The sequence below is a fragment of the Mustela lutreola genome, chromosome 5 (genome assembly GCF_030435805.1).
Source record: "Mustela lutreola isolate mMusLut2 chromosome 5, mMusLut2.pri, whole genome shotgun sequence".
Classification (NCBI taxonomy): domain Eukaryota; kingdom Metazoa; phylum Chordata; class Mammalia; order Carnivora; family Mustelidae; genus Mustela; species Mustela lutreola.
Genome location: NC_081294.1, coordinates 36461888 through 36489247, shown reverse-complemented (window position 1 = coordinate 36489247; position 27360 = coordinate 36461888). Strand labels below are relative to the sequence as shown.

General features: G+C 35.6%; 1 protein-coding gene across 2 annotated transcripts in view; it reads left to right on the top strand.

Moving 5' to 3' along the window:
- The window catches only part of EMB (embigin), a 46137-nt gene extending 34526 nt beyond the window's left edge, over positions 1-11611 (top strand). For both annotated transcript variants that reach the window (XM_059173945.1, XM_059173943.1), the window contains 5 exons: positions 2855-2982; positions 5295-5574; positions 6341-6374; positions 10347-10401; positions 11214-11611. In XM_059173945.1, the coding sequence (XP_059029928.1) occupies positions 2855-2982; positions 5295-5574; positions 6341-6374; positions 10347-10401; positions 11214-11231 (515 nt within the window). In that variant the 3' untranslated portion in view covers positions 11232-11611. The remainder of the gene's footprint in view (positions 1-2854; positions 2983-5294; positions 5575-6340; positions 6375-10346; positions 10402-11213) is intronic.
- The last annotated feature ends 15749 nt before the right edge of the window (positions 11612-27360 follow it).

The following is a 27360-nucleotide window of genomic DNA, read 5'->3' as shown; positions in this document are numbered from 1 at the left end:
ACCAAAAAACCAGTATGTGGTGAGCGGACCCTTTTTATTCTTAGATTTTTATGTAATATGTAAAGTTATCATTCCACGTGTTTCTTCTGCTCTATATACATTAGTCTGAAAGCAAGATTTTCTTTTTAACTTTTTAACCAATTTAATTTCTTGTTATGGTAAGGAGAAATAATGAGGTGCCCTGATTTAAATTGTTTTTAATTTATGCTGAAATTGTAATCCTTACACAAAAATCTTACTCAGCTGCTTTCACCAAGTACATGAAGGTGTGTTTCAAGCAGTAGAATTTGTTTCACAGCCTCACAAAATTCTTTAATTGATGTTATTAAAGGATCTCAAAGCTCCTCTGTTTTTTCATTCGTTGGGGCCTTGTCTCCTGTAAATTCATCCCCTTGAATTTTTCATCATTTTACTCTTTTGGTCTCCTTTCTCACATGGGCTGGGTGGTCTATAAAGGATTCAGTGTGGAGCCTTTCCCACGTTTGGGGGGTTTTTATGTGTTTCTACAGTTCTGAGATGTATTCAGATGAGTTTCCAGTTCTCTTTTTTTTTTATTCTAAATCTTATTTCCTCTCTGTTCCACATGACCAGCTGACCTAGAAATCATTCTCGCACATGATAATGATCTATCCTAGTAAGCCGGCTCATGACCACTAGGTAATAAGGCTGTGGGCATTACAAATTTCAAGGGAAGTCAGTTAAGAAAAGCTGTACCAGTACATGATCAAAACTTTGTGGTGTTTACTTTGCACCAAACACTTTATTTATTATGATCTCATACTTAATCCTTTACAACAACATGGTAGGATGGGTTATGACCTACTGAAGTCCTCAACGTTAGTAACACTGAAACTGTAATTTGAGTATATGTACTTCCTGGACCCAAATCAATTCTTGGTCATATCATGGCCACATTGTGCTGACTTCCTTCCAACACTTAATGACCTGACACTTGAAATGGACACATATTAACCACATATTAACTAAATATCCCTCAGCCTGTTGGTGACCGATCAGAATGTGGGACACTGGTGGCCTCAGTCAAAAGGAATGCTCAGAATATCTTCTGGCTGAGATGTCTTAGATAAAGACAGTCACATGTATTCATTCTCTCCTCTCTCAGGAGTGCCCTAGTGATAGCTGACTAGGTTTATGAAATATTAGTTGGTGATTATAAATTTTGATTGGCAGTTCACAGCTTTAGTTGATTTAAAATTGTAGACCATTGAGTTCCATGGAAACATGTTTCCTTGGTTATGTAAAGTGTGAGAATCGATTTATAGATTGCTCTGTTATCTTTCGTATGAACTACTTAAATCACTAATGCTGACATGGGTGACATACCTTCCTCTTATTTGTGTCTCTTTTTATTAGCACTGCCTCATTCAATACCCAGCTGGTCAGCAGCCTTGATGAAGGAGAGGGTGATATGTGCAGTTGTATTTAGGCACATTTTATTTATTTATTTTTAAAAGATTTTATTCATTTATTTGAGAGAGAGAGAGCATGCGTGCACAAGTAGGAGGTGTGGAGGGGCAGAGAAAGAGGGAGAAGCAGACTCCTCACTGAGCAGGAAGCCCAACCCTGGAGATCATGACCTGAGCTGAAGACAGATGCTGAATAGACTGTGGCTTCCCATTAGGCACATTTTAAACAATAAGGATAAAAGGAGACTGCCCACACCGATCATTGTAACCTTAATCACCTGAGGACAGAACTCATAAAGAAATCCTATTCTCCAACCTATGTTAACACTTCCATGGTAGTTACACAAGTCAGGATTTCTTTTCTCATGATTACCAACTATTTCCCCTTTCCTCATCTTTATGATTCATCCAGCAAACCCCAATTATCTTTGGGTAGTACAAAGCCAAGATCACTTAGAAAATGTATTCAATCTAGAAACCTAACTTTAGTACTTCAAACCAATCTTTGTATTTCTACCCTGGCCAATCCCAAAACAAAATATAAATACAGGATAGCAAGGGAATATCAAGCAATATTTATAAAATTTGTCAATAGAGCATTAAAAATTCATACATGACTTTATACTTTCTCTCTGTTGCCAAATAAAAAAAGGAAAAACAAAACATAAAACCAAAAACTTGCTAGAATGAATAAAAGAAAAAAAGTAAAAATAACCTTCATTGGTCAGCCTACACCTCCAGTATAAGTGCACATTCAATAATATATCCTTTGAGGTCAGTGAGAAGAAACTGATTCCTCCACGATGGAGTTTGGGTGGAATGCTTTCATTGCTTTGCTTATGTTCTGATGTTTTAATTTTCTTTACCAAGTTATTCATATCCTTAAAACTTAATTTTTCTAAATTCAGTGGTCATTTTTATTCTGTTACTAATAGCACCTACCTCAAACTTTCTTAGGAAATTTATCATCCAAAACAAATAAACAAAAACAGGAGAAAAAGAGTCATAGAGACAACAAACCTGTGGTTGCCAGGGGGTGTGGTCTGGTGGGGGAAATGACAAAATGGGTAAAGGGTAGTGGAGGTAGGGGACTCCAGTTACGGCATGGATAAGTCGGGGGATGAAAGCTACAGCATAGGGAATAAGGTCTATGATATTATAATAGTGTTTCATGGTGATAGATAGTAGGTACCTGTGTGGTGAGCTTAACATGTAGACCGCTATGTTGTACACCTGGAACTAATGCAATACTGTGTGCCAACTATACTCCCAATTAAAAAAGTAGTTTCACATTATATGAAATTAAAATGATATAGGGAAAATCATGCTGATGAGAACATGCATGGAAGGGGAATTTGTCTTCAACTTTAATACATGTCCCTATTCAAACTCTTACATTAACGTATATTTCTCTAAATGTTTCTTAGTCCCTGAAGTTCAAAGAAAAAACAAACCATTGATCACTTACGTGGGGGATTCCGTTGTCTTGGTGTGTAAATGCCAGCACTGTGCTCCTTTAAATTGGACCTGGTACAGTGGTAATAGGAGTGTACAGGTAAGATCATATTTCTGTGATTTGAAGAAAACAAAATTCATTTATTTATAAATGAATTTATAAATTTTATTTATAATTTAAAATTTTAAATTTGATTTCATAAATAATATTAGCAGACTCAGAATTCCTAGGACTATTTGTACTTCCGTTATCTTATTATTTAGTATGTCTTCATGAAGCAAGAACCGTGGAGTTGTCCTACCTTTCATGTTTTTAGCGTCTTACGTTACATATCAGAAGAGACTCTTAATGTGTTATTAACCAGTACTTTGTTTTTTAGATTTAGCAACTTACTTAAATTTTTTGAAAGGAAGTTATCATTCATTTTTAGTTGATGAGTTTAGAAATAACCCTAACAAAAACATCCTTTTTTCTTATCATTCCATGAAAGTATCTAGAAAAAAAACAAAAGGTAGGTTTATTTTCCAACTTCTGACTCTGGAAACATTTGTGAAAGAATTTAATACAGTGATGACATTTGAGAAAAGAATGAAAATTTGGTAACTTAAACCTAGGTCTTGGGTTCTTTCAGTAAGTGTCATTGGCCTCTTTTGGCCTTCCAGAATCCAAAGGGAGGCCAAATACTTTACACTCCCACTAAAGAATTAATGGCTATTCAAAGAGCTAAGAATAATAAGAAATAATAATAAGAAATAATAAGAAAATCATGAGTATTCAGAAAATCATTCCTCACTTTCTTTCTTCCTCCCAAAGAGCTTCTAATAGCAGGGAAATTAAGGACATTGTCCTTCATGGGACACCTGTCTATTGCTCTGGTACTAATGAGCATTGAAATTAAAGTCCTGCAATAGGCAAGCTATAATCCTAGGAGGGACAGACAGTATGAGACTGTGTAGATCTTACAAGGAAATAGTAGGTTCCTTAGGCAAAATTGATAATGCCATACCCCGTTGAAGGGACCAGAGGAAGAGACTTAAAAGGGAGAGTGACTGATCCTGTGGTAACGCTGGTTTGAGTGTGCAAAGAAATCTCCAAATCACTTAGGAACAGACCTAAATCATTAATATTTCTGCTTCATTTCTTATTGATGATTAGGAAAGGCAATCATTTTAAGTAGGTAAATATTAACAAACATATAGTGAATTTATAATGATAAATATCATTTGTAGTGGCTTGAAATAAGCCCAATTTATTTCTTTATATGTGATACTGTGCCCCCCCCAAAAAAAACAAACCTAAATCTAATTGTATTAAACTCTTATAATGTGGTCTGTGTTTCTCTCCATTTGCTGTCATAATTTGCTCTCCATTTGGCCCTAAGCATGGGTCATATTGAGATGTGAGGAAAGTGTAGTGCTGTGAGAACAGGTTACAACGTTAAGTCAAGTGTTTTTTTCAAAATGGAGACTAACCATTCGGAGGTGATGCCTCCGAATCACCTGGGGTGCCTGCGAAACACGCATGGCTTTGAGGTATCAGCTCCGAGTTAGAGAGGGTACACTTGAACAAGCATCTCAGACAGTGGCTGGGCACAGGGAGCCAGGTCGCTTTAATTTGTTGGCGGGGAAGGCAAATAATAAACTCACAGACTGTCCTTCATCCGAAAACTTCGAAGAATATTTGTATGCAGATCAGCATTTATTGAGCAGTGCTGCTGAGTGACAGCACAGTGAAGGCATCAAATAGCCTGAGAATAAGTTTTAATTTAAACGGATTAAATAACTCAGCTCCCAAAAGCTTAGTATGCCTCTGAAGAGGCTGGGGAAAATCCAGTGAATCTCAGGAGTCAGCTTACCTGAGAAAGAAAGAAACTCAGATATGAGAAGACAGGTGTGCAGAAGACCACAGATCCCAGGCTCACAGTGGATTTCTACCATTCCCGCTCCACCAGCCTCACAGGCCTGGAGATTTCATCCTCATTTCCAGTCTGAGGAACTCCCAGTGCCAGGAGCCAGTGATCTTCCTTTGTAGGAATGAACACATCTAATAGCTTCATTCATTCATTAATTCAGGAGTTGATTTGATGTGTGCCTGCTCTTGTGAAGGAGGAAGTAGTTTGAACAGCTAGTTGGGATTAGATCGAGAAACCCAGAGGGCTGGGATTTTTCTGTATCTTTGATTCGAATATTTACCTGCGATGCTCTACACTGTAGTTTCAAACAAGGAGTACTTAGCACTGAAAATATTCCTTCCCTTTGCTACCTTTAGGAGATGAAGCTCTTGGACTCTGTTATGTAAACTTCTCATAAACTTTACTATGCCTTACAGCTTTTGCTCAGAACTCTATCATTTAGGACGTGTGTCTTTTATGCAATATGATAGGAATGCATTTTGATGTTTTCTTGTATTAGGTTCCTCTTGATGTTCACATGAATGATAAGTATGCGATCAATGGAACAAACGCAAATGAAACAAGGCTTAAGATAATGCAGCTTTCAGAAGACGATAAAGGATCTTATTGGTGCCGTGCAATGTTCCAGTTGGGCGAGAGCCAAGAAAGTGTTGAACTGGTTGTAATAAGTTATTTGGTGCCCCTCAAACCATTTCTTGGAATAGTTGTTGAAGTTATTCTTTTAGTGGCTATTATTCTGTTTTGTGAAATGCACACCCAAAAGAAAAAGATGCATACAGGTAAGATTTTCTTTTTTAGATAATGTTCTTATGTTTAGATTTAATATATTATAATGGCTTTAGAGTTTGAGGGAAATATCTAACTTCTGTTATTTGGAGTGGTATTCATTTAACATTAATTGTGACAGTGCTGTGAGCTTATATTGACGGTCTTTGTTTCAACTTCTTAAGAAATTTTAGTATGAAAATATACTTTTTCTCCTTTTGCTTTGGTGTTACTGGTACCTAAACACCAAATAGGTGATACATGCTTTGGTATTAGGATATTAGAAGATTCCCTGATAGCTTAACGTAAAAGATCTCAAAGACAAACAGTCTTTTCCTTAGATAACTCACTTAAAGATATTTTATCAAACATTCTGGAGTTCTCATAAGAGAGACATTGTCTGGTCAGTTCTGTTTTTGTAGCATGTGCTTGATAGACTGCAGGTTGAGAAACCAATACTCCCCTAAGAAAATTTATCTTACATTCTGCATTCTTTTCTGATTTTGTACGAGATTTTTAGTAACTTAAAGAAATAGAGGTCAATCAGTCTGATTTTGAAAATTGCAGGCACTAGACTATGCTCGATCAAAATTGCAGGTAAGGTCTGGAGAGCAGGGAAGGAGAACGTGATGGACATGCGGCATCTCACGTTGTATGTCTCTCTCATTCCAAAGAGGGAAACCACACATTGCATTCTTAACATGGGGAAAGTTGAATTCAACATACATGCTCCATAAGAATAGTGAACCAATCTTAATGAATTCCTATTTTGTTATACAGATGATGGGAAAGAATTTGAACAAGTTGAACAGTTGTAAGTATAACTTTTACAGATTAATTTTCACTTGAGTAAAATACAGATAAATATGGAATTGAATAAAAAGTTTGTGGTTAGACTAGGTATTTACTCCAAAGATACAGAGGCAATGATTGGAAGGGGCATCTGCCCTCCAGTGTTTATAGCAGCAATAGCCAAACTACCTCTGTCCATTGACAGAGGAATGGATGAAGAAGATGTGGTATATATAGTCAATGGAACATTACTCAGCCATCAGAGAGGGTGACATCTTACCATTTACATCACCATGGATTGAACTGGGGGGTATTATGCTGGGTGAAATAAGTCAATCAGAGAAAGACAATTATCATATGGTTTCATTCATATGTGGAATATAAGGACTAGCGCAGAGGATCATAGGGAAAAGGAGGGAAAACTGAATGGAAAGAAATCAGAAACAAAGACAAACCATAAGAGACTCTTTTTTTTTTTTTTAAGAGTTTATTTATTTATTCATGAGAGACAGAGAGAGAGGCAGAGGGAGAAGCAGGCTCCCCATTGAGCAGGGAGCCCCATTCAGGACTCAGTCCCTGGACCCCAGGATCGTGACCTGAGCCGAAGGCAGATGCTTAACCATCTGAGCCACCCAGGCACCCCACCATGAGAGACTCTTAACTATAGGATACAAACCGAGGGTTGCCAGAACGGGAGAGGGGTGGGAGGAGGGGTAACTGGGGGATGGGCATTAAGGAGGGCACGTGATGTGATGAGCACTGGGTGTTCTATGGAACTGATGAGTTCTTGAAGACTATATCTAAAACAAATGATGTCCTATATGTTGGCTAGCTGAATTTATTTATTTATTTTAAGATTTTGCATATTTATTTGAGAAAGAGAAGACAGAGAGAGAGAACCAAGGGGTGGCGAGAGAACCAAGGTGGTGACCAAGGTGGTGACCCTAGGATCAGGACCTGAGCCCGAAGGCAGACGCTTAATTGACTGGAGCTACCCAGGCGCCCTGGCTAATTAAATTTAAATTAAAAAAAAAAAAGTTTGCTATTAGGACAAAACCACAAGAGTATATTATATGTGTGTTATTTTTTGTATACATCCATGTTCAGGAGAGGCATGTGGAGTTTGCCTGTCTACATTAGGATCCCCCCTCTACCATTCATTCACTTTTTACATCTCTGTGCTTCAATTTTGCCTTCAACAAAATGACTTTAATTATAGTATTTGTTTTATAAGGCTTTTGGATTAAATGATATTCTGTATGTAAAAATGCTTAGCATAGGCTTTGATGCACAGGGGTGTTCAATAACCATAAGGAAGTATTATTTGTATAAGTCAGTAATTCTTAACCCTGGCTATATTTTTGGTCACTTAGGATGTTCCTTAAAAATACAGTTACTCAGAATTTATTGGATCTCCTGGATCAGAACCTCTGGGATTGGTGCCTGGACATCTGGATTTCTTTAAAATGTCTGTCCCTGATTCTAAGTCTCTCTCATATGGACAATCACTAGTCTAGAATTTTATTGGTCACTGTTTTTGAAAGAACACATATTGGTCCCAGGTTCACTTAACAGCCGCTTTGTTCAGAGTGGAACATGAGGAGGGCTGAGAAGAAAATTATCTGGGATATAATTCAGTTTGGTGAAGATGGGAGTGACTAGTTCCTCTCGGCAGAGGATTGAGCGTGGAATCCAGTGATGGAGCTGCGTGAGACTGGGATTCAAGTCTGAGTAACGTAGCCGAGGGCTGGACCAGGAAAAGGAGATCAGGATAAAGCAGCTAGAAGAAACGTAGGAAACGGAAGGTCCGAGCCAATATAACCAACACAGAATGGCACTTACCTGGAGTTTATCTTCAAACGGCCAGCACAGGTTCTGAGTGTGGTCTCTAGCCATGGGCAAAGAGCAGGAGTGGGGTGGCCAGCTGTGATTTAGAAATTTGTAGACATTAGTCACATAGTTATTTTTATTCAGTTCACATATGGCAGGTAAAATAAATCAACAAAATATGAGCTTCAACAGTAAGGTCATCTCTCAGGAGTTCTGTAACCTCGGATAGGAGAAACAAACAATGTTGTCTTGGCATCAACTCTTAGAGTTGGAAGGAAGCTGCACCTCTTTCTGGTGAACTTGGACATTCAGTTTATGGTGCTTTGAATGTTTCATCTTTTTGATTCCCAGGTACTGATTCCCATTCTTAAACTTGGAGTCATGTAAAAAATAAGACAGTCATTCAGATATTTCAAACAGTTACAGCCTTGCTCAAATGCTGTTTTTCCAGCTCAGCTATCCCAATGTTTCTGGCCACTCATTTCCTTGCAGTCACATCTGGAGGCTGCTCCTGTCTCGGTGGATTCTGGTTCGTCTAAGACACATCCTGAAAGGGTAGCACCAGAACACTATGGAGTAGACTTACCAAATCTTAATTTAATTTTCATTTATGTAGCTTATTCTAATTTAAAAATATTTTTAAAGTATTTTTTTCTAGAATTCCTTAGGAGGAACGCCAAACTGATTCAATCTACAGTAGAAATGATTTACTTTCTTTTCTTTTATTGATAATTGGGATAGTGTACATAATATTCTCTACCCTGTATTGTTCCACAGACAGCACTGGCAGTGTTAAAGTTTTTAGTTTATTTCTTATTTCAATATCTTTAGATTTATTACAAGTATCAAGGGCACATGAACTCATATGCAACAACCTTTTTACCAGTGTTCTTTTAGAATTTTTAGTTAGCAATGCACTTTTTTTTCTTTAAAGTAATCCCTATACCCAACATGGGGTTCTAAAATTTTTAGTTAGGAGATAAATTTTTCTTGATAGAATATATAATATATATTAATATATATAATATAGTATAGTGTAATATAATAATATATAGTATATAATGTGATAGTATTATTAGTATGCTTTCTATTTTATACTATATTAATAGTATAAAGGGACACCTGGGTGGCTCAGTTGGTTAAGCATTTGCCTTCAACTCAGGTCATGATCCCAGGGTCCTGGGACCAAGTCCAATATCCAGCTCCCTGCTCAGCAGGAAGTCTGCTTCTCCCTCTCCCTCTCATGCTCCCCCTGCTTATTCTCTCTCTCTCTCTCTCTCTGACAAATAAATAATAAATAAATCTTTTTAAAATTATATAAAATAATAGAATATAATATAGTATAATAATACTATATATAAATATAAATATATATATATTTATCATTACATTTTATATATAATGCATATATGTTTAGATGTCAGGAAGAGTCATAGAGTTCCCTGATGAAAATAAATCTTAAAAGCAGTGCTAAATGTGTAACATCAAAACAACCTGTAACTTCAGATATTTCAATGAGGAGCTCATTCATTTATTTGATCCACTCATATATTTAATCCATATAATCTCACCTGCTGGCCTCTCCCCCAAATTTGAATTAGGTGGTTGAATTTACTTTCTGATGGTGATAGCTTAATGAGCTCAGGCCTGCCCGTAAAACCTAGAAGGGTATTCATTATGCACTCTTGTTACCCAGTTTAGTCATTTTTGTCTTAAGAATCTGAAGGTCACATTTGTAGTCTTGCCCTGATGTGCACTGTATAGACAACCACATTTAACCTCTAATTCATTGTAATAAACATGTCAGATCACAGCACCAGTATCTCACATGCTGGCAGAACTTCTGCTTGGCTGTTATCTTGCCGGCCTCAAAACTCCTCACAAGTTATGGCCATATACCTAAGTCTCATTCATGCTGGGGGAGAAGCCATTTTCCCTCTGCATAAAATAAACAGGACTGGTCACTGTCCTCTGTGGCAACAGTTCTTCTCTAAAGCAATGCTAGAAAAACAATATGAACATTATGAGTAAAACATTTTTAGGAAAAATTAATTATCTCTATTGACTTCTATGTTTTAACCTGATGGCCACGATATAGATGATGTTTTGACTTGATTTAGTGCAGTGTAAATACTTCGTGATTTTCTTTTTGTTTTCCTTACAGGAAATCAGACGATAGCAACGGAATAGAAAATAATGCCCCCAGGCACAGAAAAAATGTAAGTTAGTTCCAAGTGATATTCTTTTCTTTCTTTTTTTTTTTTTTAAAGATTTTATTTATTTATTTGAAAGACAGAGATCACAAGTAGGCAGAAAGGCAGGCAGAGAGAGAGGAAGGGAAGCAGGTTCCCTGCTGAGCAGAGCAGAGAGTCCGATGCGGGGCTCCATCCCAGGACCCTGAGATCATGACCTGAGCCGAAGGCCGAGGCTTTAACCCACTGAGCCACCCAGGCGCCCCTCCAAATGATATTCTAAATAAAAGGTAAAATTCCCTATACACAGACTATTATCCCAGCTACATTTTTTGGTTTCATATGAGATCTAGTCATTCACTAAGGGTTTGAATATAGTTGTTTAGAATATTATGGGAGAAAATATATAGTTATACAAACATAAATGACACCTTTTTTCTATCAGAGAACATGTAGCAACCAATCTAAAAATATATCTTCTGTACCACCTATATATACGTATATATATTTGTCACCAAGGGCTAGTTCCTTCTACTTTTCATAGTCCCCCCCCCCCCACCTTAGGTTTTCTGGATTCTCCTTTCTTTAAATTCTCATATACTCCCATATATTTGGGAATATGAACAAATCCACAGTAGCTTATTTCCTTTACTGATTAGAATAAAAATATTCAGAGTTGATCAACATTTTACCCCCAAGTATTTAGAAAACAGATACTGTTAGTTTCAGCAGTGATTTGGATCACTCCTTCCTAGCACTTTTTGCTTTGCTAAAGTGATGAAAGTTATAGAATAATCTGGACATACTAATTATGTTTCCTTATGCTTTATTTAACTCAGGAAGCTGTGAGCCAGTGAAAGCAAAACATCGTGTCAAGAGTAATGGGAAGATGTATAGTTTCTACTTCAGCTTTGTTTATGTTTCCCGTGAAGAACATCTGAGTTTTTATTTTTACAAGGATGAAAAGTTTATGCGATATGCTCAGCAGTAGTTTTGCAATAATACATGCTATCTCAGATCCAAAGATATATTTTCCTTCTGTGATTATTTTACATTAAAGCAAGGTAAATCATATTAAATATGTTCCATGAGCTATAGCCCAGGATAACTAATTTCATCTTGGTCATCAAGGGATGCACAGAAGAGATACCAGCAAAACCAGTTAGTAGTACATGAACTAATGTCATTCAAGACCTGTGTATAACCAAAGAATTCATTAAAGAGAAAACTTTTGCCATTTGCCTTGTTTTTTTTTCCAATTATGCTTACTATGTATAGAAATATTTGTAATAATTTTCATGTAATGTTCACCCTCTGTCATATTGGATAAAAACATCTTTATTAGGAAATGAATACGTTCTGCCTTTGCTAATGATTTGCAATCTGCAGAAGAAAAACATACATTTCCTCCACAAATATTGGTTTAAGGCAGGGAAATATAACCATATACTTGCCCCAAATCGCCTATCATACAAAAATATGTTTCCCAATCTTTGTCCTACTCATTTCCATTACTTATACACACTAGGGAAAAGTGACTTTTAGTCTTTATGTAGAGCATTTTTTAAACGCCATGGGTTTCAGATTTCTTAAGTTCCACCAGGCATTAACGCTGTGGGTACAGGTCTCTGTAGTCATAATATTGCCCTGCTACAGGGATGCCTCTGTGGTTCATGGTTTCCTGGTATCTTTGACTGGTATCTGGTGTCCTGATACCCATGGATGGCTAAAAACCTAAAAATGCATTATTAGTGCTTTATAGTGATGATTTCTTTGTTCAAAATCCAGAAGTACTAAATAATTCTTCTCTGTTGTTGCAAAGGCCCTAGACTTTTCTTCAAAATTAAGATAGTTTCTATTGCATATATAACTGTAATACTTTATCAAATCCCTGAAACCAAATCAAATGAAACATGAATAGACATGAAACACTGTCAGTGGCTTTGCATGGACTATGAAAATCATACTAGATTGGGTTGAAGACAATGATACGAAGCATGCTGGGTGTCCTTAGTGCTGGTGGGTCGTGTCCTGCAGAGGTCAGAACAATCAGAAGCCAAAGAGGAAGAGTTTGGGATGGTGGCAAGGAACCCACAATTTTTGGTGACTAGGAGTTCAACATTTGAGAAGAGGTGTTCAATAATTTGGGGAAAAAATACCTTCTAGAAATGTTCACTATGTACTGGCTGAGAAAATAATAAAATTGTGGTGGTGAAAATGATAATTTATATGGCACCTTAACTAATGTTAAAAAATATTACTAATAGGAATAATACACATAAAGTGGCGACTTGGAATCTGCCCATTATTTGGTTGCAGCACTGTTCTGTGTAAAGCGCATTAACTATATCTGCACATTTTATTGAACTAGAATATATCCCTGAAGTAATGGCAGATTTTATTTTATTCTTAGTCTTAGAGCCATGAGCCATACATTGTTTTGGTTTAATACATTATTTTTTAAATGATTTTATTTATTCATTAGAGAGAGAGAGAGCATGAGCAGGAGGAGGGGCAGAGGGAAAAGCAGACTCCCTGCTGAGCAAGGAGCCCAATGCAGGACTCAATCCCAGGATCCCGGGGTCATGACCTGAGCCCAAGCAGATGATTAGCCAACCGAGCCACCTAGGTGCCCAGTTTAATTCATTATTTGATAACATCCTCTTGGATGGTATCTATATGATGGCAGATGCCCAGTCAGTTCATTTAATTAATATAAACAATTTGAAGTAAGTGAAAAATTAATCAGAACTATTATTTGACTAATTCAATTCAAGATGGTGTATTTATGATTGGATTTTTTAAAACCAAAAATAATTTGTATCTCATATGCGGTATGATTCTGTCCATTTTGCCATACTATTTAGGCTAAGATATTTTTCAAGCAAGAGAAATTGCTGCCCCATGGTAAAATAATCTGAAATAGTTGTATAGTAAATTGAATTTTTAAGTGTCAATGCTTGCTGTTTTTTCCTAGAAAAGGCAATTCATTTCAGTAAGTTTAAGGAGAAAAAGTACTCAGAAAATTAAAGTTGCGTTTTGGCTTTTTAGATTTTCTTTGGAAGAACTTCTGGAAAATTATTTCAGACTCTTAGATGAACAACATAATGCTTCTGTTAACTAACCTCATGTGGAAGATAAATGGATTAAGTCATAATAACCAATTGTAAATTGGCTGAAAATCTGAAAAGCTGAAGTAGGAAATGTGTCCCATATTATATATTAGCTACTCTGGGAAATTCTATTCATCTTTCCAGCCACCAGGATCTTGCAGAATAAGTAGACCTAATGATGTTTTAAAATTCTCAGATACTTTCATATTCAGTTTATGCTTTAGTGTAAATCTTCTCCAATTATATCTTTCTCTTTTTCCTCAGCGATCTGGTCACTCAGGTCCAAACCCAGAATTTATTGCGGTATTTTCTTCCCCTCTGTTAACTGAGACTCATTAGTTCTGAATCTTTTTGCTTCTTTGACCTTCTTATTGCCCATCAATCCACCTCCTGTCTTCCCCACCCCACACTCAAAACAGCAACAGCATCAGTCTTGATTTTCCTACCTCGGTCTCATCTTCCTATGAATCCATTTTTTGTATAGCTGCCCGAGTTATATTTTTAAATACAAATCTTGCTTTGCTAACTTAATATGGAAGCCTCCAGGCCAAACCTCTGCAGGCTTACCTTTGCCATTTCCTAATACCACAGTTTTCCAAAGGGCTGACCTCTCTCTGGTGTCTTGATTTAGTCTTGACATACAGAGATTCCGTGCAGAATGCTACACTCCTGTGCCCCTCGCATTGACTAACCTGAGTTCAGTTTTCACTACTTTAATCTGACATTACTTCTGGGTGGATCTTTTGTACCCAGTGGGGTGTACACCATGTGATTTGCTCAAATAATTCCACATTTCTTTGTGTTTATTACCCTGTATTATAAATAGACATTTGTCTCTTTCCTAGATTGTGTACTTACCACAGAGAGGATACGTTAGGGATGTCATGAAATGTGTGTTGAATAGAGAAATGTGTTAGTAAAAATCAAATTTCATTAATTTAGAACAATCTAAATTGTGACATCAGAATTAAAATAACTGGGGTGCGTGGGTAGCTGAGTCGGTTGAGCGACAGACTTGGTTTTGGCTCAGGTCACGATCTCAGGGTTGTGAGATCAAGCCCGGCATCAGGCTCTGCTCTCAGCATGGAGTCTGCTTCGGGTTCTCTTTTCCTCTCCCTCTGCCCTCCCGCCCTATGCTGTCTCCCCCCACCCCTAATAATAATTAAATCTTTTTAAAAATTTTTGAAGCATTAAAATATAATATATTAACAGAGATAAACAAGGTTTTATGAGTCAATGTTTGCTTCTATTACTTTGAAAAGTACATAGTAATAGGATAAAATGTCCCATCAGATTTTAATAATATGTCAGTATCCAGTGAGCAAATAAGTTCTGATTCCTAATTTGTTATACAGGGTATACCCCTTTCAACTTATTTAAACTCCTACTGTTCTCTATTTTTCGTGGATAGTTCAAATCTTTACCTTATATTTATCCTTTATTTTAATAGTATAATCTACTGACTTTAAATATAAAGAGCTTTAGAACTGTATCCGTTTGCATAGTACTATAGAGTACTGATGCTTGTGTACCCTTCACTAATTTCTCATTCCTCTTCCCTTAAGCAATACCTTATAGTATCTTATTAGAGTATCTCAGGATCCAACTCAGAACTTTATCTTAAAAGAAACGTTTTTTTAAAGAAAGCTTTCATTGTTCAGTTTTGATCACTGAAAGTTTATCTTTAATCAAATTCATCTAAAGGAAAAAAAGTGTCTGTTCTGCTCACTGATTCCCTAGGTCTTCATCTCCAAGGCATTTAAAATAGACTTACACAAAATGGTTTACTGAATACCTACTATACTACCTTATAGAAAATGAATTTTTCTAATTGAAAAAGGCTATGCAGTGAATTAGGGACTTACTCCCTATTACCATTGTTCATCTCCAGGTGGGAGTTAAGTTCAAGTATGTGTTCCAGCATTAATTAAGAGGCACAGTGACCTACTTAGAGTATGCTCTGAATTAATATTTACTAGATGAATGAAAAATAGATGAATGGCTCAATTATTATGGAATCTTAAATTATACATATTTACATAGTATCTACTTTGATTCTCATTAATTAACTGTGAATATATCCTTATCTAGAGAAAAAGAAAACTAGAACTGCCCGTTTTCAATTCGGTGATATTTAGGAATGTATTTGCACTAAATCTAGAAGGTCAGTTACGTGCTGAATTGAGTTCTTCATTGAGAATATATAATATTATTAAATAATGGGGCACCTGGGTGGCTCAGTGGGTTAAAGCCTCTACTTCAGCTCGGGTCGTGATCCCAGGGTCCTGGGATGGAGCCCCGCCTCGGGCTCTCTGCTTGGCAGGGAGCCTGCTTCCCTTCCTCTCTCTGCCTGCCTCTCTGCGCTTGTGATCTCTATTTGTCGAATAAATAAATAAAATCTCTAAAAAAAAAAATAATAACTGACATGGTCGAGTGCTTAGCATATGACAGGCACTGTGCTAATTGCTTTCGCATGTGTCACCTCCTCGAATCCCCACATCACATCATCTTATGCTACAGAACTATTATCATCCGCTGTATTACAGAAAAGTGAAGCTTAGAGAGATGACTTCTCAGGAGTCTAGGTTTAACAGCTGTGTTGAACAGCTTAAGCCTCTACTTACCTGCATCTTAGAAAATGAGACTACTATCCATATCAAGCATCTTTTTAAAAAATAAATTTACTCTTTTAGATGGTCAGTTAAATAAGATCCAAGTCTTATCCTTAGGGCTTGCATGACCTATGCTATAGCGTACTCGTGTCCCTGCAGTGGTGCTGGGGAATCGTGATACTTTTGTTCATGTGGAGAGTCTTTCTTTCTTTGAGTTCCCCCTGCCCCACCACCATTTCACTTCTCAATAGCTAATGGGACTATTAACTTTATCATCCAAACACTAAGAACGAAAGAAGGTGCTATGTATCATTTCACCAGGACAACAGACAGAAAACGGACTGTGTGGTCACATTTTTAGTCTGCAGGGAGATCTACGTACTCTACGGACGATCTAGCCGAGCGCAGCAATAACGTCTGTAGCAAGTGTGAATGATAAACAGAAATTCACTGTCAGAGAAAGAACTATCTTTAGAAAACGCCTGGTGAGTCCCACTATAGAGAAATGTGTAGAATGAGACAATTTAGTAAGCTTAGAGACTTATTACTTTCCAAAAGTAATATGATTAAAATTTATTATGATTCAAAAGTATGATTCACAGTCATAAGAGAAGCTGGGAAAGAAAGCCGTTTTTTTGATAACCTGTGAAATGAACCGGATAGTTCTTTGGGCTTGCTTATCTTCATGTTTAATGTGTCATAGTAATACCCGTGTGATTCTCAGCTAATCAGGAATGCCAGATTATGATTTTACAATAAAAAAATATCTTACAAAATCAGAGAGGATCACTCATGAATACCCATGTCAAAATTACTTATAGTCACATGATTAACTTGTAACATCTATTATTTCTTACCCTCTCATTTTCCAAATGAGAAAATCCTAGGGGCAACTTATTTAAGGTATTGGTTAAAATTTATATATTATTTTGGTGTGTTATCTGTTATGTTAAAGAACTTTTGTTCATAAAATTGGTTTTGCTATTTAATTTGTAATTTACTTCAAGAATAGAACAAATTCTTATTTTTCTGTTTTATTTGACAAATGAAAATACTAGACTTATCACATATGTAATTAACTGTTATTTAATACTATAAAAATAGCACAAAATATGATTATACTAACTGCTTTTGTATATCTTAAGATAAAAATTTGACCATAATTTTTTTTTTAAAGATTTTATTTGTTATTTGACAGAGACACAGTGAGAACAGGAACACAAGCCGGGGGAAGTAGGAGAGGGGGAAGCAGGCTTCCTGTTGAACAGGGAGCTCAATGTGCGGCTGGATCCCAGGACCCTGGGATCATGACTTGAGCTCAAGGTAGACACTTAACGACTGAGCCACCTAGGCGCCCCAAACTTCACTTTTTTCTTAGAAAAAACTCAAGGAACATGAATTTGTTATGACATAATTTCTAATAATTTTAATATTTTTAAACATGTTTGTCTAAATGCTCCTTAATGCTTTTCTCTATCACATAAATAGCACAGAAAATATCTTTATTGGAATGTTTAAGAAAAAACCTTTTTGTTGCATATAACTCAAAGATTGTGTCTAATATGCAATTAAATTCAATAAAATGTCCTCAGAATTAAAGATTTAAGTGAGTATTAGAAAGTATATTTTGAATTTTATACTTTTAAGAACGGTTTAAAGTGAATTTAAAGGCAAAAAATAACAGAAAGAATGATGTTTTCCTTGGTTATACTCACAGAAAAATTAAGGTTTTGTAAAACAATTCATCCTTCTCAAGAGAGCCCAACAAAAATGTGTTCCTGGAGTTAACCTCTGGTTGGGGGTGAGGGGTGGAAGTGGAGGCATGGACGGTCTTTAGTGGATACAGAGTTTCATTTCTGCAAGATGAAAAGTTGGAGATATGTTTTACATCAATGTGAATGTATTCAATGCTACTGAACTGTACAGTTAAAAATGATTAAGATGGTAAATATTCTTTACTTATTATGGTAATTTTTATACAATTTTTGTTAAAACAAAAGAATTATAGTATTAAAAAAATACCTATAAATCCTTTAGCAGAAAAGTAAAATAAAATCTTTGGAACCTAAGCTTGGTAAAAGAATACAAAGACATGACATTAAAAAAAAAATCCATAAAAGAAAAATTATACTTCTTCAAAATTTAAAAGTTTTACTCTGCAAAAGACTGTCTTAAAAGGATAAAAAAGCAAGTTATACACTGGGAGGAAATATTTGCACACACATATCTGACAAAGGTTTCATATTCAGAATAAATAAAGAACTCTCAAAATTCAATAGTGGAAACAAAATTAATCCAATCAGAAAATGAGCAAAAGACACAAAGATATTTCAGCAAAGAGGATATTTAGCAAATAAGCACATACAAAGATGTTCAACATCACCAGTCGTTAAGGAAATGTAAATTAACATCCCAATGAGCTATTACTACACATATATGAAAATAGCTAAAATAAAGAATATTGACAATATCAAATGCTGCAAGGATGCACAGAAATGAGATCTCACATACATTGCTTATGGAGATGTACAGACATTCTGAAAAGTGGTGTAGCAGTTTTTTAAAATAATATACACTTTCCATCTGACCCAGCAATCACATCCCATTTATCCTTGAGAAATGAAAACTTTGGTTTACACAAAAAGTACATGACTGTACATAGCAGCAAGCAACAAACATGTCTTTCAGTAGGTGGCTATTTAAACAAATTACACTACATTGAAACCATAGAATATTACTCAGCAATAAAAAGGAACAAACACTTGATACATGTACCCACTTAGGAAAACTTTCAAGGACATTATGTTAAGTGAAAAAAGCCTACCTCAAATGGTATGATTCCATTTATATGATGTTCTCAAAATTACAAGAGTATAGAGATGGAAAACAAATTAGTGTTTCTTAAGGGTTAGCAATGCTGGAAAAGGGTGTGAATATGCTTTAAAGAGAACATTCAGGGGATCTTTGTGATGATACGTTAGTTTTATAGATTAATTTTGTTATCTTGGTGGCTTCATGAATCCACATATGTGAAAAAGACATTGAACTATACATACACATCATACCAATGCCAATTTCCTTTTTTTTTTTTTTTTGATAGTGTACTACATTTACCTAAGATATAACCATTAGGGGAAATGGAATTAAGGGTAAATAGGACTTCTCTGTACCATCTTTGCAATTTTCTATGAATCCATAATTTTTTCAGGATGTTTAAAAGATGTTTGAATTGGCTGAGTAGTCTAGGCATTAAACGATTAGAACCAGAATGGAATATGGTAGAAGTTTTTACTTTTTAATTATAGGTGAACCTATATGACGATAGAAAGTCAACCTAAAAGGTCAACTAAAACCAGTGAAAAAGTAAAGAACAGGAATGGTTACAAGTGCATGAGCTCAGATTATAATGTCTTATCAGATAGTCCTGGCCAGGAAAAAAGAAATCTGTGTCTTATTCTTATTTAAATACATGTTGATAAGTTTCTTCTCATAATTGATTGGTTGACAACATTTTTGCACAAACTTGGGAAATCATCTGAGCATAAGGATCTTTATTCTGAACTACTGTATCTATGTAAGAGATGGAAATTATATTAAACCCCTCATTGTACCTAACTATGGCTGTAAGAGCAATTTAGCTTTATGTTAACCAAAAAAAAAAAAAAAAAAAAAAAAAGATTGCTTTATTTTGGAAATAAATCCATAATCAAGACTAAATAAAAATCTTTTACATTTACAAAATATTTCTGCACACACAAAATGCCAGAGTAAATATTCATATTCATGTCATCTCCCTATCATAACTACATTTACTCATATTTGTTTCTTCAAATAGGGTTGTGGAGCCATTATTATTGCTACCATGTGAAGCAGGAGATAAGGGTGATCAATCAGGGGTTACAATGATTTGCAGTGGCAGGAGACAGTTTGTGTCTAGAGGTAGCATTGGCAGCACGTGTTTATCAGTGAGGCAGACATCTGCCTCTCATGATACCGGGAACCAGTCTGTTTGCTCTTCTATGGTAGATAGCTCAGGAAGCATTAAAATTGTATGCTTTCAGAAACATTCTATGTTTTCAAAACTTCTCCTGAAACTCATAATTGAATTACATTTTAATTTTGCTCCTAGTGAAGCCCTGAAGTTTCCTGAGTTGAAGCAAACAAAACATTTAGTTAAATACAAAATAAATTATGGGAAGCCCTTGTAACAAACAAGCATCTTTCATCGAAACAGAAGCCAAAGTTTTGCATTTTTAAAAAATTTTGAAAGTACAAGAAGAGATGATAGAAATGATACAAATCTATTTATATGGGGGAAAACACGATTAAGAAAATGAATCCTTGGCCAGGAAAATTAGTCTTCTCGTCTCACATTTACTAAGTAGTGTCTTGCTATTTTCTATGGTATATTTTAGAGCTTACCAATTCAAGGTGAAAGTACACTTTGAGTTCATGATCCAAAAGCTTGTCCAATAAAGTCAGTTGTAGAGAGAAATGGTGATGTTCCCTTGTGAAATGGTAACTGACATCATCTCATTTTGGGCTTTGGTCTGACTTTAAACCATGTGAAATGTGTCTGTCGTTCTTATTTTTCTGTTCTAATCATAGGAATTTGCCAAAGTACTAATTCCTTTGTATCTTTGTCGCCACCATTGTGCACACAGACTAAATGGGCTCCAATTACTGTAATAATATGTTTCAGAAAAGCAATCAGTATCCATAGGATTGAGCTTAGACTGGAAGCTTCTCAGCCCAAAAGAGAGCTATTAAAAGACAAGAGCTGAAATTTAGGCCTTGCACTGGGCTGACTTGAGAAAGAATGTTGCCAAAGGAATGAACTAAGACAGTTGATTTTTTGCAAAATCCTGGGAACTGTGGCAAAATGTTTTACTTTCATGAGCTTTGAACAACTGAGATCAAAAACAAGAACTCACATGTTCATTTCTGTCAATTTTCCCTTTACACCACACATAATAGAATGTGGTGGAGTTTACGAAGTTTTATCTGGCAAAACTGTTGCTACCAAGTATCGAGTGAGGGACAAAATTGGGTATCAGCTAGTACTCTCCTTTGGTTTAGCCTCAGAAATCCAAGAAGTTACATTTGGGGAAGAAAGCTGATAGAGGATCACAATTTGAAGCTAGTTTATTTTCTCAGAATTATGTCACAGACTGAGGAAAGAATTCTTTTTTTTTTTTTTTTTAAGATTTATTTATTTATTTATTTATTTATATTTATTTATATGCATGAACAGGGGTGGGGATGGCAAGGGAGAGAGAATCTCAAGCAGAGAAAGAGAGGGAGAGATCTCAAGCCAACTCCCCACTGAGCATGGAGCCCAATGAGGGTCTCGAACTCATGACCCTGAGATCATGACCTGAGCTGAAACCATTTCCTTTTTGTTTTTTTCCCATCAAATAATTAAAAAATAAAATCTTACCATCTAATCTCACTAAGCTTCTTCCTATTTCCTGTGTCAAATGAAACTGACAACATAATAATTTATGTGCAATTTTGCAGGCTCTTCAGGAGACCTTTAATAAACTCACCATCAAAATAAATGTCTAGTGTAGTATCAGCTTATGAGCCTAACTATCTGGGTATAACAGATAGAATATAGACTTCATGACAGTGTAAGAATCAGAGATAAACCCATTGATGTATAATCAGCTATTCATGTATACATTCAAGAAATAAATGTTGTACAAGTGTGTCTACAAGTGCACATAAAAAGGTTCTTGTCTGGGAGATGGAGCGGCAAGCAAGTGAGCTTCTGACCTCATGGAACTTACCTTCTGGTAGAGAAGACAGAAACAAAAAGGCAAATAAATATATATACTAACCAGGATTAATAAATGCCATAAAGAAAAAATAAAGCAGACAAAGAAATATTAACTTATGCTCTTTTTTTTTTTTTTTTTTTTTAAAAAAAAAACTACAGTAGTTAGAAGGGTTTTCTGGAGGAGGTCCAAGCAGAGACCAGACTAAAGTTTCACACATACCTGGGGAAAATACAACAAGCTGAGGGACAGAAAGTACACAAACCACGAGATAATAATGTGCTTGATGTGTCAAAGCAGCAGCAAGAAGTCCAGTATAGCTGAATGAGGATGAAGGGTAGGAAATGAGGGATAAAATTAGCCAAGGAACATGTAGGCCATGGAAAGGATTTTAATTTTATTCTCAGTCATGTGAAAAGTTAGAATTAGGTACAGCTGCAAGTGATGAAAAATTTATATTTAGAATAGCTTAAGAAAGATAGATGATTACTTCTCTTTCACATGAAGCCATTAAGATATAGGCATCCTATTCAGCTTCAAAAAACTGTCAGGGACATAGCTCTTTCCCTCCTCACTGTTCAATCATTCTCAGAATGTGGCTTTAGCCTCGGGGACTAAGATGGCTGAATGAGCTCCAGCCATCAGCTCTACATTTCAATCACCAGAAAGCAAATGCTTCTATTTATTATAAGGTTATATCCTGGAAAGTGTATCTGTGGCCATACCTCACTCCACAAGAAAGTAGAAAATGTAGTTTCATTCTAGATACTGGAAAATATATTGGGGGTTAAGTTCTCAGAGAAAAATGGTAAATAGGTATTGGTGGAAAATGAGTTAGTTCTGATATAAGAAGCTATTCGATTGTGTTGAGCAGAAGCATGACACAATGTGATTTACATTATTAAAAAATTACTCTACTGGGGCACATAGGTGGCTCAGTGGGTTAAATCCTCTGCCTTTGGCTCGGGTCATGATCTTAGGGTCTTGGGATTGAGCCCCACATCGTGCTCTCTGCTCAGTGGGGAGCCTGTTTCAAACCAACCCTCTCTGCCTGCCTTTCTGCCTACTTGTGATCTCTCTCTCTGTTAAATAAATAAATAAAATCTTAAAAAAAAATTACTTTGCTGTGTGGAGAATGGAGGATGTAAGAATTAAAACAAGAAGATCAGCTAAAATCTACAGTAGTAATCTAAACTTTATTAAGGTCACCTTAGTGATCTTATTAGATCTTATTAGATTTGTAGTGATGGGGTTAACTTTGGAACAAGCCAAGTACCAGCTGTTGGTATTTTTATCTGTCTATTTTTATCTAATTTTATATGTCCTTGATTATTCACTTAATACTTGTCTCAAAAAATATAAGTCAATTGACGATATAGAAGCCTTTTTCTGTAACCCTATGTTTGTGTGAGGTGCACATCAAATCTCACTGATGGGAAATGCTATCTTTATACTATGTGTAAAAACTTGTGCAAAAATTATGACAAAACATGAGGTGCCTGGGTGGCTCAGTCATTAAGCCTCTGCTTTTGGCTCAGGTCATGGGGTCCTGGGATTGAGTCCTGCATCAGGCTCCCTGATCAGTGGGAAGCCTGTTTCTCCCTTTCCCACTCCCCCTGCATGTGTTCCCTCTCTTTCAAATAAATAAGTAAAATCTTAAAAAAAAAAAAAAAAGATTAAAAGAAGGTTTAAAAAATTATGACACAAAAAATCAATGTGTGTTCGGTGAAACTTACATTAAGAGAAATAATTGAAATCAATGTTATTCACTGTAGAGCATAATCTAAGAACAAAGCATTTTGCCATCATTTTCTTGACAGTCCAGATGGACCAGATTTTGAAATATAATTTCTATTTAGTATAAATCTCCTTTCAATGAGAAGCCAAACTGTAGTCAAAAGAGTGAAAGAAAGAGGAGAGAAAGAAGAAAAGGTAACAACCATCCTTATGGAGGATCCTGACTAAAGGAAAGCGAGAAAGAGAATCTGGTAAAGTTACTTATAGTTTTGGGGCGCCTGGGTGGCTCAGTGGGTTAAAGCCTCTGCCTTCGGCTCAGGTCATGATCCCAGAGTCCTGGGATCGAGCCCCACATCGGGCTCTCTGCTCTGCGGAGAGCCTGCTTCCCCCTCTCTCTCTGCCTGCCTCTCTGCCTACTTGTGATCTCTGTCTGTCAAATAAATAAATAAAATCTTAAAAAAAAAAGTTACTTATAGTTTTTATTGTTTTCCTGTAATTTTTCATATTAACCATTCCTACCAAATATTTTTAATAATGTATGATTATTTTCACCAAGGAGAGAAACATAATGCGTTGTTTCTGAACAAACATATCCTCCAACTTGGCTATGAAAATGCAGTTTGTGTTGTGTATGCTTGAGAGCAAGGTAGAAAGAGAAAAATAGAAAAAGGAAAAGAAGCCGGGAAACAAGTCATTATTTTTTCATCAGCTAAAGACTGATTTCCTAAATGACTTGATATGTTTGGTCTCTTACTGTCAAGGCCCGCTCTCTGTGCTGTGGTCTGATTTGAGTAGCAGAAGAAAAATTCCACAAATATTTGCTCCACTCTTTCAGGGAAATAATTCATTTGGGAAAGCTCTACCTTGAAAGGGGCACATAAAGAGGGAGACACCAAAAGTCAATTTTCTAAGGGGCACAATGGTATCTGCTAATATACAGAACAGGGAGAATAATGTTTCAATATTTTTATGCTTCATTTTAGTATGCATTGGGGTTTAATAGAATTATTTCAAGAAGTTCCTCAATAAACATATGTGCCAAATCAGCAACAAACTTACACTATTAAGATGGATTTAAAGAGCCATGTAAATTGAATTTAACTGGACTAGACAATTCCTACAATCTAAGAATGGCTATGGACTAAAATGCAGTAGTTTCAGATGTTTTTGACAGAGTCATCATAGATTGTTAGTGAATTAGACTTCCCCAGAATTTTATTGACTTCTTGTTCTGCTGTAAATGTCTGGATATAACTCAGAGATCACCTGAGTTCATGACTCCAAATGAAGATGGAGGTCAATCTCCACAGTTATAAATTGGAAAATATTGAAGTGTCTTCTTTTAGAAATGACTGGCTTTTTAAAAAAAATTCCAAATGGGCACCCAAAGTCCTGTTTCATGTCTCATGTAATAGTTAATCAAGAATAGAAAATATTCAAGCTGTGAAAAAAAGAAAATCAGGACTTTCCTAATTTAAAACCTCTTTTATCTTTAAAATGTCTCTTTGGAAGAATATGAAATATTACAGAAACTAAAACTTGATAATCATAATGTTTATCAAGGAAAAGTTCACCCTATGTTATTAAAACTCTAAGTGGGAGTTCAATTTTAATGAATCATAGATGATTGATTTAGTTGAATTTATTCCTTCCATAATAATTATCTTTTGAAATAGAAAAATATTCTCTTGCTTCTATATTTGCTTCTAGTCATCCCACCAAGTGGTTCCAGTCTCAAGAGTGGGAAAGGACTCCTGATTTGATTTATTTCCTTACAATCATAGAGTAAGTATTTAATTACAGCTGAAGAGAAAGGTAGAAACCCAATGGACAAATAATATTTTCAACTAGAGAGTAATTAATGGAGAGAATTTTTCAGGTTAAGGAGCGCACATGCAAAGGCATAAAGATGGGAAATAAGGCAAAATAAATAAATTTGTTAGATTTTAAAATGCTAAAAATTGTGTCACCATTTATTAAAATGGAGGATAGCTAAGAGCTAAGTGGGTTGATGAATCTGCAAAAGTAAATTGGATCTATATTGTTAAAAATTTTGAATTAAATCTTGAAAAGTTTTTATTTTCTTCTATACATAATTAAGAGCCTATAGATGGAACATAACAATCATTCTTACATGACATACATTGATTCTGGATAGCCAAAGTAATGGTGGCCACTTAAATTGAAATCTCCCAACATGTCCTCCAAAACTATACAAATCAACAACAGTAACAAAAAAGAAAACCACACAAACCACAACCCTTCACAAAAGTAGAAAACAGTGAACACTACAACTTCAAATTACTTGTTAAATAGACAAACATCATGTTTTTGTGGAACTACTTCTTGAATTATAACCAAACCTTTGCAGAAAGTAGAGAGCAGACATCTTGAAAAACTATCTGGAAGACAAGAGGAGGAGACGGAGGGCCCAAGATTGTACTAAATCACCACCAGAAAGAAGAAAGTCCATTCTAAGTGCTAAAATACTGAAAAAGGGACCTTATATATCAGAACACTGGTTATAGATACAGGACTTCAAAGTATGCTGTTTGGAAAGTTATTACTTCTAGAGAGAATAGGGTAAAAAAGAAGAGAGAAGTGTTCTCTGGAGATTGTGCAGTGATGAGAACAAGGAGCTATTAGGGAGAAATTCGGAAAGAAAAAAGAAAAAAAATTCTAGAACTCAACACACAAAACTATCCTCCAAGTGCCCCTGATATAAAATTGCATTTTCCTATACTAAGGGGAAAGGTGTCACTTTTCAATTAAGAATATTCTAAACCACCGTACACCAGTAGTACTTTTCATGAAATGCAAGGTAAAAGACATTTTGACCTCCAGAAAGCCATTATAAGAATAAAACCACAAATGAGAATAAAACTTAGCTAATGCAAGCTCCCAACACACACACACATGCACTCACACACACACATGCCTGCACACATTCACGTGCGCACAACAGAAGGAATCTAATATTCTGAAATAAATGAAATTCTCAAACATTTGGTAATATAAAAACATCTCAATAACCTTAAATTAAGACTTTAAAAGAGGAAAGAAACTACCAAAATCATTAAAAAAAAAAAAGGTAGTGGATCTATCTTAGGAAAGAAATAAAAGAAAAAAAGAGAAAATCATATGGGTGAAGAGGAAATTACAAGATGCCTGAGAAACAAAAGCAGGAAAACACCAAAGAGAGAATGAAAATTGAGATAATGGAGTAAAATTGGTTAGAGAGGCAATAGTTGAAAAAGCCAAGCAAAGAAGATGCACGTAAGTACAACTGAACTTAACTGAAGAAGAAACAATACTAGAATAATATTATTATTTATATTTATTAGGCAAAACCCTTTCCAGAAATAAAACACAGATCTATAGGGCTTCCTAATTATCTTTGAAAAGTGATCCAAAATAATCAAGACATAGACCAATTTTAGTGAAACTTTTCAACTTTAAATATAAAGAAAAAATTTATCAGGCGCTCCAGGCCTAAGCAAAGATATAAGTTTCATGAAAATTAGGCTGTTGGCAGTCTTCTCAAAAGCAATTGTAAAGCAAGAAAACAATGACCAACCTTCTCAGGATATTCAAGGAAGAAACAGACAGAAGAAAGCCATTTTTATCTAGGCAAACTCTCCTTCAAGTGTTAAAGCTATAGATGAAAGTTTGAAAACATGATATTAGGGGTCACTTTTTGAGCAAACTATGAGAGGACAAGCTTTGTTCCACCAAGAGGTGATT